The sequence below is a fragment of the Balaenoptera musculus genome, chromosome 14 (genome assembly GCF_009873245.2).
Source record: "Balaenoptera musculus isolate JJ_BM4_2016_0621 chromosome 14, mBalMus1.pri.v3, whole genome shotgun sequence".
Classification (NCBI taxonomy): domain Eukaryota; kingdom Metazoa; phylum Chordata; class Mammalia; order Artiodactyla; family Balaenopteridae; genus Balaenoptera; species Balaenoptera musculus.
Window position 1 is genome coordinate 26,601,289 of NC_045798.1, and position 15,538 is coordinate 26,616,826.

Genomic DNA, 15,538 nt, shown 5'->3' on the forward strand with positions numbered 1-15,538 from the left:
GAACTGCCTCCTCCTGCCACCTGCTGTCCTGCTTTACCTTTGCCTTGAAAATCACATCTCTGTCAGATGACAAGTTTTCCAGTCATGTTTCCTTCAAATCCTGTACCATGTCTCATCTAGCATGAATCTGTAGATGTGTAATATTTACACAGAAATGAATGAAAGAAATGCAAAAACACTAATGAAATAATATCGTGGTGAAGTTAAAACCTAGCGGCTTTTAAAATTTATTTTCTGTGGGATTGAAGTTAGCCATAACTAAAATTCTAGATGCTGAGATACACGGATAGGCAGGAAAACAAGAGGAGCTCAACCAGGACAGGCCCCTTCCTAGCACAACTTCCAACAGTCTTACTTACTTATTTATACTCTTAACCTTAATTGAAGAGTGAAGCAAATAGACTGAGGGTTGAGATTAGTAGGAAATGTGTTCTAGGCCTGTGTTTCCAAAAGTTTTATGGTTGATTTTTGTGCAGAAGGAGGGGGACAAGAAGGGAGGTAAAAGAACAGTGACGTTTTGAGTCGTTGCTAGGCCAGAGAGGAGGGAGTGCTTGGTGCTGGCCCCCACCCTCCCCCAGCCCTTCCCAACAACCCCAGAGGGTGTCTGTTGATGGTGGACAGCTTGGAGACCAGGACTCGTCCACACGACCCACGTCAGGTCTCTGTTAGCTCATCACTGCGCACATCAGACAGGAGTGGTGCCTGCTGTCTCACAGGACCTAAGAAGGAGTTCACGACTTTCCGCTTCCTTCTGTTGAAGTGTACCAAGTTTTCATCAGGTTCTCATTTCCCTCCTGAGCCTCATGATGTAACAATGGACCCTTTGGGTTCATTTTGTTTTCAGTGCTTTGCTAAGTGTGACCAGCTATTTTGGTGTGTTACCTTAACCTTTCCAAACAGATATATAGTACAGGACCTCATGGAAACAGATCTCTACAAGCTCTTGAAGACGCAACACCTCAGCAACGACCATATCTGCTATTTTCTTTACCAGATCCTCAGAGGGTTAAAATATATCCATTCAGCTAACGTGCTGCACCGTGACCTCAAACCTTCCAACCTGCTGCTCAACACCACCTGCGATCTCAAGGTCAGCTTGGTTATTTACTCTTAGGGTGATATCTGTTGAAAAACTCATGTTACTGGGGCATATTTATATTTATTGTTATTCAGATTTAGAATTATACCAGAAATACGTGAAAACATTTGTGGCAAAAAAAAATGCAAGTAAAGAGTGCTAGTTCTCTTTTTCTTCTGCATCCCATTGCTCCTCCTTCTCCAGAGGTAACCACTATAACAAATTGGTGTATTTTCATCCAAAGTTTTTTCTATGCTCTTACATACACATGTACTTTTTTACTTATATATGTAAATAGGATTATGTGTCCATTAAAAGATCTATTTCGGGACTTCCCTGATGGCTCAGTGGTTGAGAATCCGCCTGCCAATGCAGGGGACACGGGTTCAATCCCTGCTCCGGGAGGATCCCACATGCTGTGGAGCAACTGGGCCCGTGCGCCACAGCTGCTGGGCCTGCGCTCTGGGGCCCGCGGGCCACAGCTGCTGAGCCTGTGTGCTGCAGCTGCTGAGGCCCGCACGCCTGGAGCCTGTGCTCCACGGCAAGAGAGGTCACTGCAGTGAGAAGCCCGTGAACCGCAACGAAGAGTAGCCCCGGCTCGCCACAACTAGAGAAAGCCTGTGAGCAGCAATGAGGACCCAATGCAGTCACAAATAAATAAATTAAATAAATAAATTTATTAAAAAAAAAAAAAAAAGATCTATTTCGTTGGTCACCTTTTTCTTTGATAAATTTTATACAGTAAACACTCAGAAAACAGCAGAAAAGTTGACCTTAATGATTTTGATTCCTAAATAATGCATTCCCAATAAATAGGAAAACCCTAGATCCTTTATAGTCCTTAGAGTTCTCTTAAAAATGGGCAGCATTTATATATATTTCTATTTTAATACGTGGCAGAGCTAAATAAGGAAGGAGGGCTACAGCTGTCTCCAGTCTGATGAAGGGAATGTGGATTCAGTCTAGTAAAAATGCATGTGAATTTAAGAAGATCTGGATGAATGAAATTACATCCCATGTTCATGGATTGGAAGGCTTAATATTGTTAAGATGGCAGTACTTCCCAGTTTGATCTACAGGTTTAATGCAGTCCATATCAGAGTCCCAGGTGGCTTTTTTTGCAGAAATGGGCAGGCTGATCCTCAAATGCATATAGAAATTCAAGAGACCCAGAATAGCCAAAACAATCTTATGAAAGAGCAAAGTTAGAGGACTCACACTTCCTGATTTCAAAACTTATTACAAAGCTATAGTAATCAAGACATTGTGATACTGGCATAAGAGTAGGCATATAGCTCACTGGAGTAGAATTGAGTCAATAAATAAACCCATAATATGTTTTTGTTTTTGTTTTTTCATTCATTCATTCATTCACTTATTCATTTATTTTCGGATGCGTTTGATCTTTGTTGCTGCGCACGGGCTTTCTGTAGTTGTGGCAAGTGAGGACTACTCTTCATTGCAGTGCGCGGGCTTCTCACTGCAGTGGCTTGTCTTGTTGCAGAGCACAGGGTCTAGGTGCACGGGCTTCAGTAGTTGTGGCATGTGGGCTCAGTAGTTGTGGCTTGCGGGCTCAGTAGTTGTGGCTTGCGGGCTCAGTAGTTGTGGCTTGCGGGCTGTAGAGCACAGGCTCAGTAGTTGTAGCACACAGGCTTAGTTGCTTCACCGCATGTGGGATCTTCCCGGACCAGGGCTCAAACTCGTGTCCCCTGCATTGGCAGGCGGATTCTTAACCACTGCGCCACCAGGGAAGCCCCAACCCATATGTTTATGATCAACTGATTTTTGACAAGAGTGCCAGGATCATTGACTGGGGAAAGAATAGTCTTTTCACCAAATGGTGCTGGGACAATTGGATAGCCACATGCAAAAAAAAATGAGTTTGGGCCCCTCCCTGCCTTGTACTATGTACAAAAATTAACTCAAAATGGAGTAGAGATCTAAGTTTAAAGGCTGAAACTAGAATGCACTTAAAAAACACGGGATTAAATTCTTGCAAACTTGTGTTAGGCAGACTTCTTAGACATGACACCAAAAACACAAGCAACAACATTTTTTTTTTTTATAATGGATTTCAGGGAGTTCCCTGGTGGCCTAGTGGTTAGGACTCGGTGCTTTCACTGCTGTGGCCTGAGTTCAATCCCTGGTTGGGGAACTGAGATCCTGCAAGCTGCGTGGCGTGGCGTGGCGTGGCATGGTGTGGCATAGCCAAAAAAAAAAGGATTTCATCAAGATGAGAAGCATGCACTACAAAGTAAATCATCAAGAGAGTGAAAAGACAACCCACAGAATGAGAGAAAATATTTATAAATCATATATGTGATAAGAGATTTATATCTAGAATATATGAAAAACTCTTACAGCTTAACAACTAAAAGATAAATGGCACAATTTAAAAGTGGGCAAAGAATCTGAAAAGACCAAGGATCTAAAGAAGGTATACAAACAACCAATAAGTACATGAAAGGATACTTGACATCATTAGTCATTGGGGAAATGCAAATCAAAACCACAGTGAGATACCAGTTCACACACACTACGATGATATAATCAGATAAGTGTCAGCAAGAATTCGGCCCCAGGTGTATACCTGAGTGGAATGAAAACATGCATCTGCACACAAACAAATACAGAAATATTCATAGTGGCGTAATAGCCCAAAGGCGGAAATAATTCAGATGTCCAAATGACGATGGATAAATAGAATGTGGTGGATCCATACAGTGTAATAAAAAGGAATGAAGTACTGATATGTGCTACAATATGGATGCATCTTTTTTTTTTAATGGATTTTAATGAGTTATTTATGTTTTATTTTTGGCTGCATTGGGTCTTCATTGCTGCACGCGGGCTTTCTCTAGTTGCGGCTAGCGGGGGCTACCCTTTGTTGCGGTACGCGGGCTTCTCATTGTGGTGGCTTCTCTTGTTGTGGAGCGCGGGCTCTAGGCACACAGGCTTCAGTAGTTGTGGCACATGGGCTCAGTCGTTGTGGCTCGCGGGCTCTAGAGCGCAGGTTCAGTAGTTGTGGCGCACGGGCTTAGTTGCTCCACGGCATGTGGGATCTTCCCGGACCAGGGCTCGAACCTGTGTCTCCTGCATTGGCAGGCGGATTCTTAACAACTGTGCCACCAGGGAAGCCCAATATGGATGTATCTTGCAAACATTATTAAGTATGTGAGTGAAAGAAACCAGTCATAAAAGATCATATATTGTAGAATAGACGTGTCTGTAAAGAAAGATAGACGGTAGATTAGCAGCTGCTGTGGGCTGGTGGGATTGGGGAGGCATTGGGAGAGACTGCTGATGGGCACGAGGTTTCTTTTTGAGGTTATAAAAACCTTCTAAAATTGGATAGTGGTATTGGTCTTATAGCCCTGTGATATAATACCAAAAACCATTGAACTGCACACTTTAAACGGGAGAATTGTGTAGTATATGAATTATATCTAAATAAATTTGTTTGAAAAGTACGTATAGATGTATAGCAGTGATCATTTCGTGGACTTCACTTCCACAGACGTTCCTGTGGGAAGCAGTGTAAGGTATACCTGGCAAGGGTGGTGAGTGTCTGTCCCTGCAGTCTGAAAACTGATAGGTCAGGAGTCTGATAAGCAATAGATGACTGCAGTACTGTCTACTGTAACACACACAAAGGAGAGAGGTGAGTTGGTTCTGGCCAGGCTGTGAGGCATCAGGAAGGAGGATTGTCGTGCTGTCCCTCTCAGCATGTCAGGCTTGCAGTGGGCGAGTGGCTGTGTTGGGCGCAGGCAGAAGGAACAACAGAAATATAGTAAGAATAAGAAGTAAGGGACGAGTGCACCAACACTGAGGCCTGCTCTGTGTGGCTGCAGCTTTGGTGATCACTGAAGTGTTGATCATGGAGAGCCTTCTGGAACTATTTAAAAAGGCAGTGGGTCCTGTCATCAGGTGGTCATCTTATCCGCTGTCGTTGGGTGTTTAAAGCAGGGTAGCAGATGTCCTGTGAGACGTTGTGAGGGACAGCTTCCTGCATCAGATATGACTCAGTTGGACTCTGTCACCTCTTAGGATCCTTCTGAGTTAAATTCATGACTTCCTACATGGGGTGTAGCCAGATCCCTGTGCATGGATCTGTGCAGATGAGAGCCAGGTTGGCACACAAGGAATGGCCGTACTTTGTCGGCTCTTAGTGATTTTCTTGAAAAATTATAGTGAATATTTTTGTGTATCCTAGTGCTTTTTTTTTCCTTTCTGTTTCTTATCACAGTCCTTTTATGGCAGATTGCTTTTGTTTTTTTTGGAGAGCCATTGTTAATATTTTAAGTATGTAATATTTCTGGGAAAAGTTGACTTTTACTTTGGCTTGAAAATGCTTGTCCTTAAGAAGAAGCACAGAACTAGACTACTTTGTCTGTTGTCTCTTCACTGTTTGTGGACTTGTCTTTACCTCGGACCATTTTATTCACTGCTCACCAAAATGGACACCCACACTGATATATATGTGTTGTTGGCCGTCTGCACAATCCAGGCATTGTTTTCAAAACCCAATTTAACACACACTCAGAAACACAATAGGATGTTTTAGATATTTACAACAGTACAATTCACCCACGTTTAAAAATGTCCATGTGGGGTGTGCATCATCCACATGGGCATGAATATTCAGGAGAGACTCTCATTCCAGAGATGAGTGTGGTGTGTCACCGAGTCACCGATTTGCCGTGGGAGCATGTCCAACAGCCAGGGCAGGTGCACGTGGGAGGGTGGAGCTCTGGACTCACCAAATGCCCATCACATCCTCAGACCTTGGGGTGACCGTGATGCTGTCCCACAAGCCCTGTACCTAGAAAGTTTGTGATCGGTGGCCTTACTGACTTGTTATTTGGTCCTTTTTGAATTTTCAAGTAGGTAATGATGTCACTTCTTCCTTTTTCCGTTAGCTTCTGTGTTACTAAGTATTTTCTAGTCTTGAGCCCTCAGGATATCAACTCTTCTCAGTGTCTTAGACCTTTAGTTTTTGGCTCTATAAACATGCTTTGTACTTGTTACCTGAAGCCCAGAGACCCAGCAGACACCAGCCTCTCAGGGCCCTCCTGGGACCCTCTCCTTGTAGACTTCCTCTTTATTTCTCAGGGCTGCAGAAAAGCAAGGGTTGTAGACCCTATTTCGAGATTCTGCTCGCATATTTTTAGTGAAACTGCCAGGGGAGTGTGGTCTCCAGCAGTCCGTGTCCTCGCTGTTTGCATACTGAGCCCCCAGCAGCCCCAGGAGGAGTTCCGGGCTGCTAGACTCACAGCACGTGTGGTTCTGGGTGTGCGTGGGAAGGAGGACTTTGAAAGATACAAAATGAAACGTTTTTGGGGCTGGCTTTTGTTTTATGAGAATTTGAATTTACTCGGCCCAAAAAGTAGCCAAGTAGGAGTGATAGGTCATATTTCTTGTACTGTATCCTGGTTGTCTACCTTCCTTCTTATGGAATTGTAATGAATTTTACTGCTTTTTTATTTTGAAGCCTTGGCAGTTTTTTGGTTAATGCTGTATTAGCTTTTAGTGTTGTAGTATTAAAGGAACCTTAAAAAATCACATGAGCTTTCCATTGATGACCATGAATGGAGTTGTGAAATCCTTTTTTTTTTTTTTTTAAATATTTATTTATTTGGCTGTGCCGGGTCTTAGTTGCAACACACGAGATCTTTGTCGTGTGCGGGATCTTTAGTTGCAGCATACGGGATCTAGTTCCCGGACCAGGGATCGAACCCGGGCCCCCTGCATTGGGAGTGTGGAGTCTTAGCCACTGGACCACCAGGGAAGTCCCAAGTTGTGCAATCTTGTAGAGGTCTAAACCCTACATCACCCTCTTTATTTTTTAAATTATAATCAAAAATTTTGAGAACCTGCTGGTTCTATGCCTTATACTAGGAGTGGAGGATACAAGTAATGAAACATGATCCTCCTTATACCAACTCACTATTCTGAAAATTGGTAACTAAAGGGAAAGGATTAAACATTTTCCCTGTCTTCCCAGTGAGATCTGGGCATCAGGGTAAGAAAATAGCCCCAATTGATGAATGATGGCTCTTCCTTAAAATAAATGCCAGCTAATAAATGCGCAAGGAATAATAAAATTAGAGAAGTCGCCATTTTGCAACCTCCAGTGACGTAATTGATTTGTGCAATATAATCCCTGGACCCTCTGCTCAGACGCCAGTCCCCTGGGTGGGCTGCCACCGCCTCCCCACGTGGACTCCCTGTTCACCTCGGACCTAGACCGTGTCCTGGTCTGAAGCCCTCTCTCAAGCCCACTGGGCTGCTGCAGTTCTCCCAGCCCACAGCGACCCTCAGGCCACAGGACCCACCCCTTCTGATGGCTTCCAGACAGGAGGAGCGACTGCCGCTTTAGTTCTTGTTTAAAGAAGGAGCTGTACTGCAGCGTTCTGCGTGGGGAAGGAATGCTGCTAATTCTAAAACTTTTCCTTCTTCATCTTGCCACTCTGAACAATGCAGTTTTTTTTTTTAACATTATTGTTTAGGTATTAATGTAAGATTTTATGTTAATGGTAATGCTGTACCCTGGTTTTTACTTTTAAGAGATAATCAGTAGTTCAGATACTGTGAAAAGTGGTCAGTACTAGAGTCTCTGCCAGTTAATCCACCCGAGTTGCTATGCTTCCTATAAACATTTGAAATAAGGCATTTATTCACCTGATGTTGAAAGCCCACTCCACTTAGAGATAAAAAGTTAGTTGAGTATTGCCTTTTTCTAGGGCTTATATTCCAGCTGTGGGGATGGGCATATATCCAGCTAACTGTCATGGATTGTGGGTATGTGCTTACATATAATACACGTCAAACAAAGTATTAGCAGAGTTCAGAAAAGTGAGCCATTCGTGGGATTGGTGTTGGTTCCTGGGAAACCTCTCAGAAGAGGTCACTTTTATGCTGGTATTTAGGGTCAGGCAATGGTGAGCATCAGGTCCTCAACTGAGAGGGCGTCGCGGAGTCAGGAAGGGCATGGAACTGTCGGTAGGAGCAGATGTGGCACAGAGGTGGTGGTGGGAGACACCCGAGCAGACAGTGTGTGGAGGGTCTTTGCTTAAAGAATTTGGGCTTTATTTACTAGGCAGAGGGGATTGGTTAAAAGATTTTTGAGCCAGAAAGGTGATTTATGTTTTAGAAATAACACTCAGGAATTTCGAGGAGGAATCAGATTGCAGTCAGGTAAAGCGAGTCTCCCTAATTCCAGACAGACTAAGGCCCTGTCCCTCACACACTCCCAGTCAGTTGCTCTGGTTTCCCAAGGTCTTCCCATGGCTGGCATCTCTTCAGTGTTCCAGTGTCACTGCACGTGGGTCCTCCTCAGAGAGGGCTGCTCCGTCTTAAGCACCCTGTCCGGCACCACTGTGTTAGCTGTGTCTTGCTCTGTAACAATCACCTCAAAATGTAGTGGCCTTCCAAAGAAGAAGAAATTGAGGATAAAAAGACCAAGTGAAGGCAGAACGCAGAGAGTTTTTTGGGCGGTGAAACTATTTCTGTATGACAGTGTACTGGTGGATACATGTCATTACATACTTGTCAAAACTCATAGAATGTACAACACCGAGAGTGAACCTGAAGGTAAACTATGGACTTCGGGTGATAATGATGTGTCAGTGTAGGTTCCTCGACTGTAACAGACGTCCCGCTCTGGTGCAGGATGTTGATAGTGGGGGAGGCTGTGCCTGGCAGGGGAGGCAGGTGTACATGGGGAACTCTTTGTAGTTTCTGCTGAATTTTGCTGTGAACCCAAAATGGCCCTAGAAAAAGAAAATCTGTTATTAAAAAAAAAAAAAATGTAGTGGCCTTAAACAACAAGAATCATGTTTGAGCTCATAGTTTCTGCAGGTGAGGAGTTCAGTCAGGGTGCAGTGGTGGGCGGTGACTGGTCTCTGCTCCAGCCTCTGGGCCTCGGCTAGAAGATATGGGGGTGGAGGCTCAAGTCATCTCCCACAGGGCCTGGCAGTTGATGCCAAGGAACAGCCACGTGTAGCCCACGTGGCCTGGTGTCCTCACAATGTGGGCAGAGGGTTCCAAGGACCCCAGTGGAGAGAGCCAGGTAGAAGCCACATTGCATTTTATGATTTCGCCTCGGAAGTCTCACAGCATCACTTCCACTATATTCTCTTGGTTTAGGCAGTTACAAAGGTTTGGCCAGATTCAAGAGAAGGGAAGATAGATCCTGCCCTCTTGATACAAATTCAGCCAAAGAGCTTGAAACAGGAGCGTGGGTAAGGGTTATGTTGGTGTGACCCTCTTTAGAAAGTCCAGTCTGCCACAGCTGTGTTTAAAGTTGCTCACACCACTTATCCTGTCTTTGTAGATGTTTAAGAATCTCATCAAGCCTCCCAAAGTGTGGCTTCTGTTTCTTTGTCCACGCTCCCAGAGGTGTGTGGAGACGTCAGCCTCGGTACTTGGCCTCACTGAGCTGGCAATTTCCTATATGCTGTTTTTTTTTCATCTGGGATTTGTTTTGTGGTTCCACTGACCCACAAAAAGCTGTGGATCAGGTCTGGACCCATCCACGCTGTGTGGGGCTGAGTGTAGTAGAGGGCGGTGAAGGATCTGGGATCCTGGTCAGGGGCTTGCGGTGCTTTTACTCTGCTGCTGAGATGCAGTATTTCTCCTCTGAGTGCACGACTCAGAGTATGGCTTCAAGTGTCCATTTACATGCAGAAGGCAGACGAAGCGCTGAGCTTAGATTGAACTTGAATCAGAGGATGAGGTGTTAGCCCTGAAAAAAGAGAAACTGTGGGCTGTATTGAAAGTTGAAGCCACATGGAATTGACGTGAATTGGTGGTAGTCCTGCGTGGCAAATGGTGACTTCTGGATGGCTTAGAGGACCCACCTTTGTGTGTAAGGAGAAATCGCTCCTCTCTTGCTTCCTGAGCTGGAATCACACCTGCAGGGATTGTACTGCTAGTGAACTGAGTATTCCTGCAGTTTGTTTCACAGGACTTGGTAGAATAGGCTCTAAGGAAACAAATAGGGTGCAGGTATGTCAAAAGCCTCAAGATCAGTCAAGCTGAGGTTAGAGCTTACCACGGCCCCCCTGTAAAACTTATGGCCGTCCGTCAGCCCGATCCTCTGATAGGCCCTGGACTGTCGAGGGTGCGATGGCATCAGCAAGCTGGCCGGCTCGAGAGGTGAGGCTGGTGCTAGGGGGCGCAGGGTGGTGATGGAGGCCAAGAGGGGACTGTCAGCTGCAAGAGGGCCCAGACAGCCTCACCATGCAGCTTTGTTAGGGTGCGCTTAGAGCGTAGCCTGTGGAAGAGCGACTGGGGAAGCAGATGTGACATTGGCTCCTTTTGAAGATGCAGTGACAGTATGTCAAAAGATGGAAATTGGGCCACACAGATACATCACTTATCTTGAATCCTGCAGTCGAAGCAAGCAGCAGGGCCTGTGGGGTCAAGAGGTGCCACATGGGGATGCCAGTGTCCAAGGCTAGAGGGAGACACTGGTGAGGTGGACGGGAGCGTTCAGAATCTTTCTGAATTGTCGAGAACTTCAACTATGGGATCTCTGAGCAGAGGTTGATGTCCATTTACGTCTCATGAGTATCTCTGAGGTGTGTCCCTTCCTCCTTATCCTATTTTTATGGCCTGAGCTCAGACCCTTATCGCTTCTTAGGTGAATTAAAACAATAAGCCTCCAAAGTGATCTCTGTCTCCCAGGCTGCCTTCTGCTAGACTCTGGCCTGTCTTTGTTAACATCTCTCTCTCTTTCTCGGGTTAGTTCCCCAGGAGCTAGGAATTAAAATATCCTGCAATTGTACGGGACTAAATATGTTATAGTTACTTTCCTTATACATTGGAGCTGGAGCAGCGCCAAAACGTTGAATGGCGAAAGGCCAGCAAGTACTTTGTGAGTCAGGGGAAATTAGAAGCTGGGTGTTTGTTTTTTAAAAAAGATTCATCTTCAGTATGTGAAATATCTTTTAAAGCTTTGGGAGTGGGTTTGGCTACGTGGAGGGGGAAGGAGGTAGGAAGAGCAGGTGGAGGACCAGCAGGAGGTCAGGTCTGCGGAGAGAGGGTGAGTGCGGGAGAGGAGCTGATCCCACGGTGACCACCCCCGAGCGTCAGCAGGAGAGGTCTGGTTTGGGTGACCTTATTTTCCGAGCAGAACAGTTTTTGTCAAGTGGCCTAAGCAAGGTTGCTGTGGGATAAGCAGATAATGAGAGGTGAGGATACCTCTGAAGATGTGTTCTGTTCAAGACTCCTCCAGCCTGTTCCTGTCTGATGCACGGCAGCTGCCTTTCAGATTGTGACGATTAGGTAAGAGTGAGTGTGTAGAATTCCAAGAAGTATCTGCCACATAGGAATGGTAGCAGTTACTTGTCATCATTACTGCTGTTGTCTTTTTTGTGTTTATGATGCTTTGATGTTAAATTGGTTAGAATCTCTAAGAACGTGTCCTGTTTTTTTCTCTCTTAGATCTGTGACTTTGGCTTGGCCCGTGTTGCAGATCCGGACCATGATCACACAGGGTTCCTGACGGAGTACGTTGCCACACGTTGGTACAGGGCTCCGGAAATTATGTTGAATTCCAAGGTAAGGACCAAGTTTGCATAAAAAGAAAACCAAGAGGCAAAAGAACTTTGGACATGAGTTGCAGTAAGCCTCCCACTCAGTAAGTCTCTTTCCAACTGGGTTGAGGCCTGGCCTGTCTGGCCAGAACCAAGGTATGTCTTTGTCTCCCATTCAACACTGAACTTCTGGGCCCTCGGCTGGGGTAGTGCTGATGTGTTATAGAGTTGGAGGGCCCGCCTCCCTGGTCACTGGTACAGTGAATGGTCTGTGTCCCACCCCCTGGTCAGCTCTCCTGCAGTCCTACCTGGGGCAGCTTTCACTCCTGCGGCTGCCACTGCCAGGGGCAGGCTGGCTCTGTGTCAGAGATGAGCTCTGTATACGGTGTGTGTTTCTGTGAATGCGGACCAGAGCTTTTCTGTAAAGGTCAGACATACCTGATAATGAAGAATGTCTCTTTAGCAAAATTATAGTATAGTTGGAAGAAAACATTGGTGTGGAAAAAATAGGAGCTGCTATAATTCTTTCAAAATTATATGACGGTCCTGCTTCCAAATGGTAGTCCCCTGTATCTGGATCGAAAGCACACTACTAACAAGGTCTTTGTCTAGGTCATAAGGAATGATTGAAAAATTTATAAAAGCAAGAGAAAGTGAAGTACAACATCCTTGTTAACTGTATGAGCAACAGTGGCAAACAGTGAGGGCTGCTCTGGGGATTCAGTTTTGTTTTTTGTTTGTTTTATCTTTTGGGCATGCCACACGGCATGTGGGATGTTAGTTCCCTGACCAGGGATCGAGCCCATGCCTCAAGCATTGACAGCACGGAGTCTTAACCACTGGACCACCAGGGAAGTCCTGGAGTTTCAGTGTTTTTAATATATCATTTGCAAATAGTATTTGAATAAGGTGTCACATTTGAGAAGTTAAGTGCACCTGACATCTAATATCTAATCCTGTATCTCATATCTCAAGACAGATTCTTGATCTCGGTTCCATCTTCCATAATGTAACATTAATATACATGAAGAAAAGCTATAAAAATAGGGACTTCCCTGGTGGCTCAGTGGTTAAGACTCCGCACTCCCAATGCAGGGGGCCTGGGTTCGATCCCTGGTCCAGGAACTAGATCCCACATGCATGCCGCAACTAAGAGTTCGCATGCCGCAACTACGGAGCAGGCAAGCCACAACTAAGGAGCCCGCCTGCCTCAACTAAGACCCAGTGCAACCAAAAAAAAAAGAAAGGAAAAAAAGCTATAAAAATAGACTTTGGACCCCATGTTCATTCAGGTGTAGGAACCAGAAATCATCCTGAGAGGCTTCGTGGGAATGAAAAGAACAGGTGTAATTAGCCCACAGGCTGCATTCTCTTCCTCCATTCTTTACAAGTGAAAGGGCTTGGGATGTAGGTTGCTTTTGTGAGGAAACTGAATTTGTTTAAAGCAGTTAGTTATTCTTGATATCATACCTGTGTTTAGTTTAGCTATGGAAGTAAAATTCCATTAAAATAAATTCCATTGTAAAGAAGGATTTGGTGTAACAGATGTTTCAAAGGAGAAAATGTTGTGTTGATTCTCTCATAATTCTGTACGACAATCCCACACAACAGGTTCTTGCTATGGACAGACGGGCCATGTGACAGCCGCTCCACGCCAGAGGCGCCCGTGTGTGCAGCAGAGCCTGCCAGCTGGAAGGAAAGCTGTCCTTTGCGTCCTGGGGCCTTGTGGTCTTACAGCATCCGTCCCCACTTGAGCCGCTCCCCTGTCTTCACTTCTTGGCCACCCTCCAGGGGGAAGTAGCCAAGAGGGTGACCTCTGTTTTTGCAGAGTTAACTATAGTCAAAACTGAGTTTGAATCCTTTTTTATTTATAGCACCTCTAGCCTGAGAATGTTACTTACAGCAATGTATTCAGGATTTTCTTTTTTATTGATTTAGAACATTTTCACACCCACAGAAGAGAGTCCAGTGAACACCCATGTTCCCCTTACAGCAGGAGCTGTTGACATCTTCTGCCTCCCTCTCTCTCCCCTGTCTCTTCTCTCTCTTCCCTTGTGTCAAACCCTCTTGACACTTCACCAACATAAACCAGCACTGCACACCTCGACTGATGCTAGGAGTTCACTAATACTCCCGAAAAGGTGGTGTGCTTCCCCACAGCCGCGGTACCCTGTGAGCGCCTGTGACGGCCGGCGCTCATTCAGTGCCATCCCAGTTGTGTGTGTGTGTCCTCCACTGCCAAAGTTTTTCACAGCTGTTTGTGAGTGGTTTTCAGCCCATGATCTAATCGGGTTTCACACGTGCCCCATCTGGGACAGTCCTCCCGCCTTCCTGGCTTCTCCATGACACGGAATACTTGGCAGAGCGCAGAGGTGGTGTTGTGCCCAGCGGGTCTCTTTCTGAATTCTTGGGACTGGCTCCTCCTGATTAGGTTTGGGTCACACTTTTCTGGCACAAACCCCACAGAGTCTTGAAAGCCATCTGTGTGGCTCCTCTTGTTTCCTGGCAGCCTCTCCTCCAGGGGTGTGCCCTTGAGGACCATTGTCTCCACTGCAAAACGTGATTTTCTAAATTGATTGTTCCTTTTACATCGATGGGCTGGCATTCATCTGTGAAGAAGAGGTTTCCCCCTTTTCTCTTTCTCTTCCTCTGACCCCTGTCTTTGTTTTGAAAACATGATTATGGACTCATGGTGGCTGTGGGGGTTTTTGTTTGTTTGCTGTCCATTATCTTCTTTTTTTTTTATACTCATTGTCCCAGCTTTGGCCAGCTAGAGCGCTCTGTGTGTGTGTATTTGTAACATATCATTTTGATAGAATTTTCAATTCACAGAAGCATTGCAAGAAAAGAAAAGGCAGGGGTTCTCAAACATTCTGTTCTCAAGACTCCTTCAGTGTCTGAATGTCTAAAAATTTATCCAAGACCCCAAGCGGGTTTTCTTTATGTGGGTTTTATCTATCAATATTTACTATATAGAAATTAAAACTGAAACTTTTTTTTTTTTTTGGCTGCGTTGGGTCTGTTGCTGTGTGCAGGCTTTCTCTAGTGGCGATCAGGGGCTATCTTCATTGTGGTACGCGGGATTCTCATTTCAGGGGCTTCTCTTGTTGTGGAGAATGGACTCTAGGGCATGTGGGCTCAGTAGTTGCAGCGCACAGGTTCTAGAGCGCAGGCTCAGTAGTTCTGGCGCATGGGCTTAGTTGCTCCGTGGCATGTGGGATCTTCCCAGACCAGGGCTCGAATCCATGTCCCCTGCATTGGCAGGCAGATTCTTAACTGCTGAGCCACCAGTTTGGAGCCCCAAAACTGAAACTTTTTAAAGTATTTATTAACTCTTAAATTAATTTATATTAAAATAAATGTTAAAAAGTTAGTTCTCGGGACTTCCCTGGTGGCGCAGTGGTTGAGAGTCTGCCTGCCGATGCGGGGGGCACGGGTTCGAGCCCTGGTCTGGGAGGATCCCACATGCCGCGGAGCAACTGGGCCCGTGAGCCACAACTACTGAGCCTGCGCGCCTGGAGCCCATGCTCCACAACAAGAGGGGCGGTGATAATGAGAGGCCCGCGCACCGCGATGAGGAGTGGCCGCCGCTCGCCGCAACTAGAGAAAGCCCTCGCGCAGAAACGAAGACCCGACACAGCCAAAAATAAATAAATAAAAATTTAAGCTGTTTAAAAAAAAAAAAAGTTAGTTCTCATTTAAAAAATGTTTATTTTCCACAACAAAAACATTTTGGTGAGAAGAGTGGTGTTCTCACCTTTGCAAATCTTTTCAGCGTCTGGCTTGATTTGAACACTGCTGGATTCTCAACCTGGTTCTGCATTCAGTCTGTCAGATATGTTGTTTTGATGAAGTTAGTGAAGAGTTAGTGAAGTCTTCGCACGAAGCTCGGAAAGGGAGAGTTAGTAGTCTTTTCAGC

At 45.4% G+C, this 15,538-nt stretch overlaps 1 protein-coding gene across 1 annotated transcript in view; it reads left to right on the top strand.

The window, feature by feature from the left end:
• Positions 1-15,538, top strand: part of MAPK1 (mitogen-activated protein kinase 1) — an 87,923-nt gene that overhangs the window by 50,616 nt on the left and 21,769 nt on the right. Inside the window, exons 3-4 of the mRNA XM_036874241.1 lie at positions 901-1,090; positions 11,528-11,644. Of these exons, the coding sequence (XP_036730136.1) occupies positions 901-1,090; positions 11,528-11,644 (307 nt within the window). The remainder of the gene's footprint in view (positions 1-900; positions 1,091-11,527; positions 11,645-15,538) is intronic.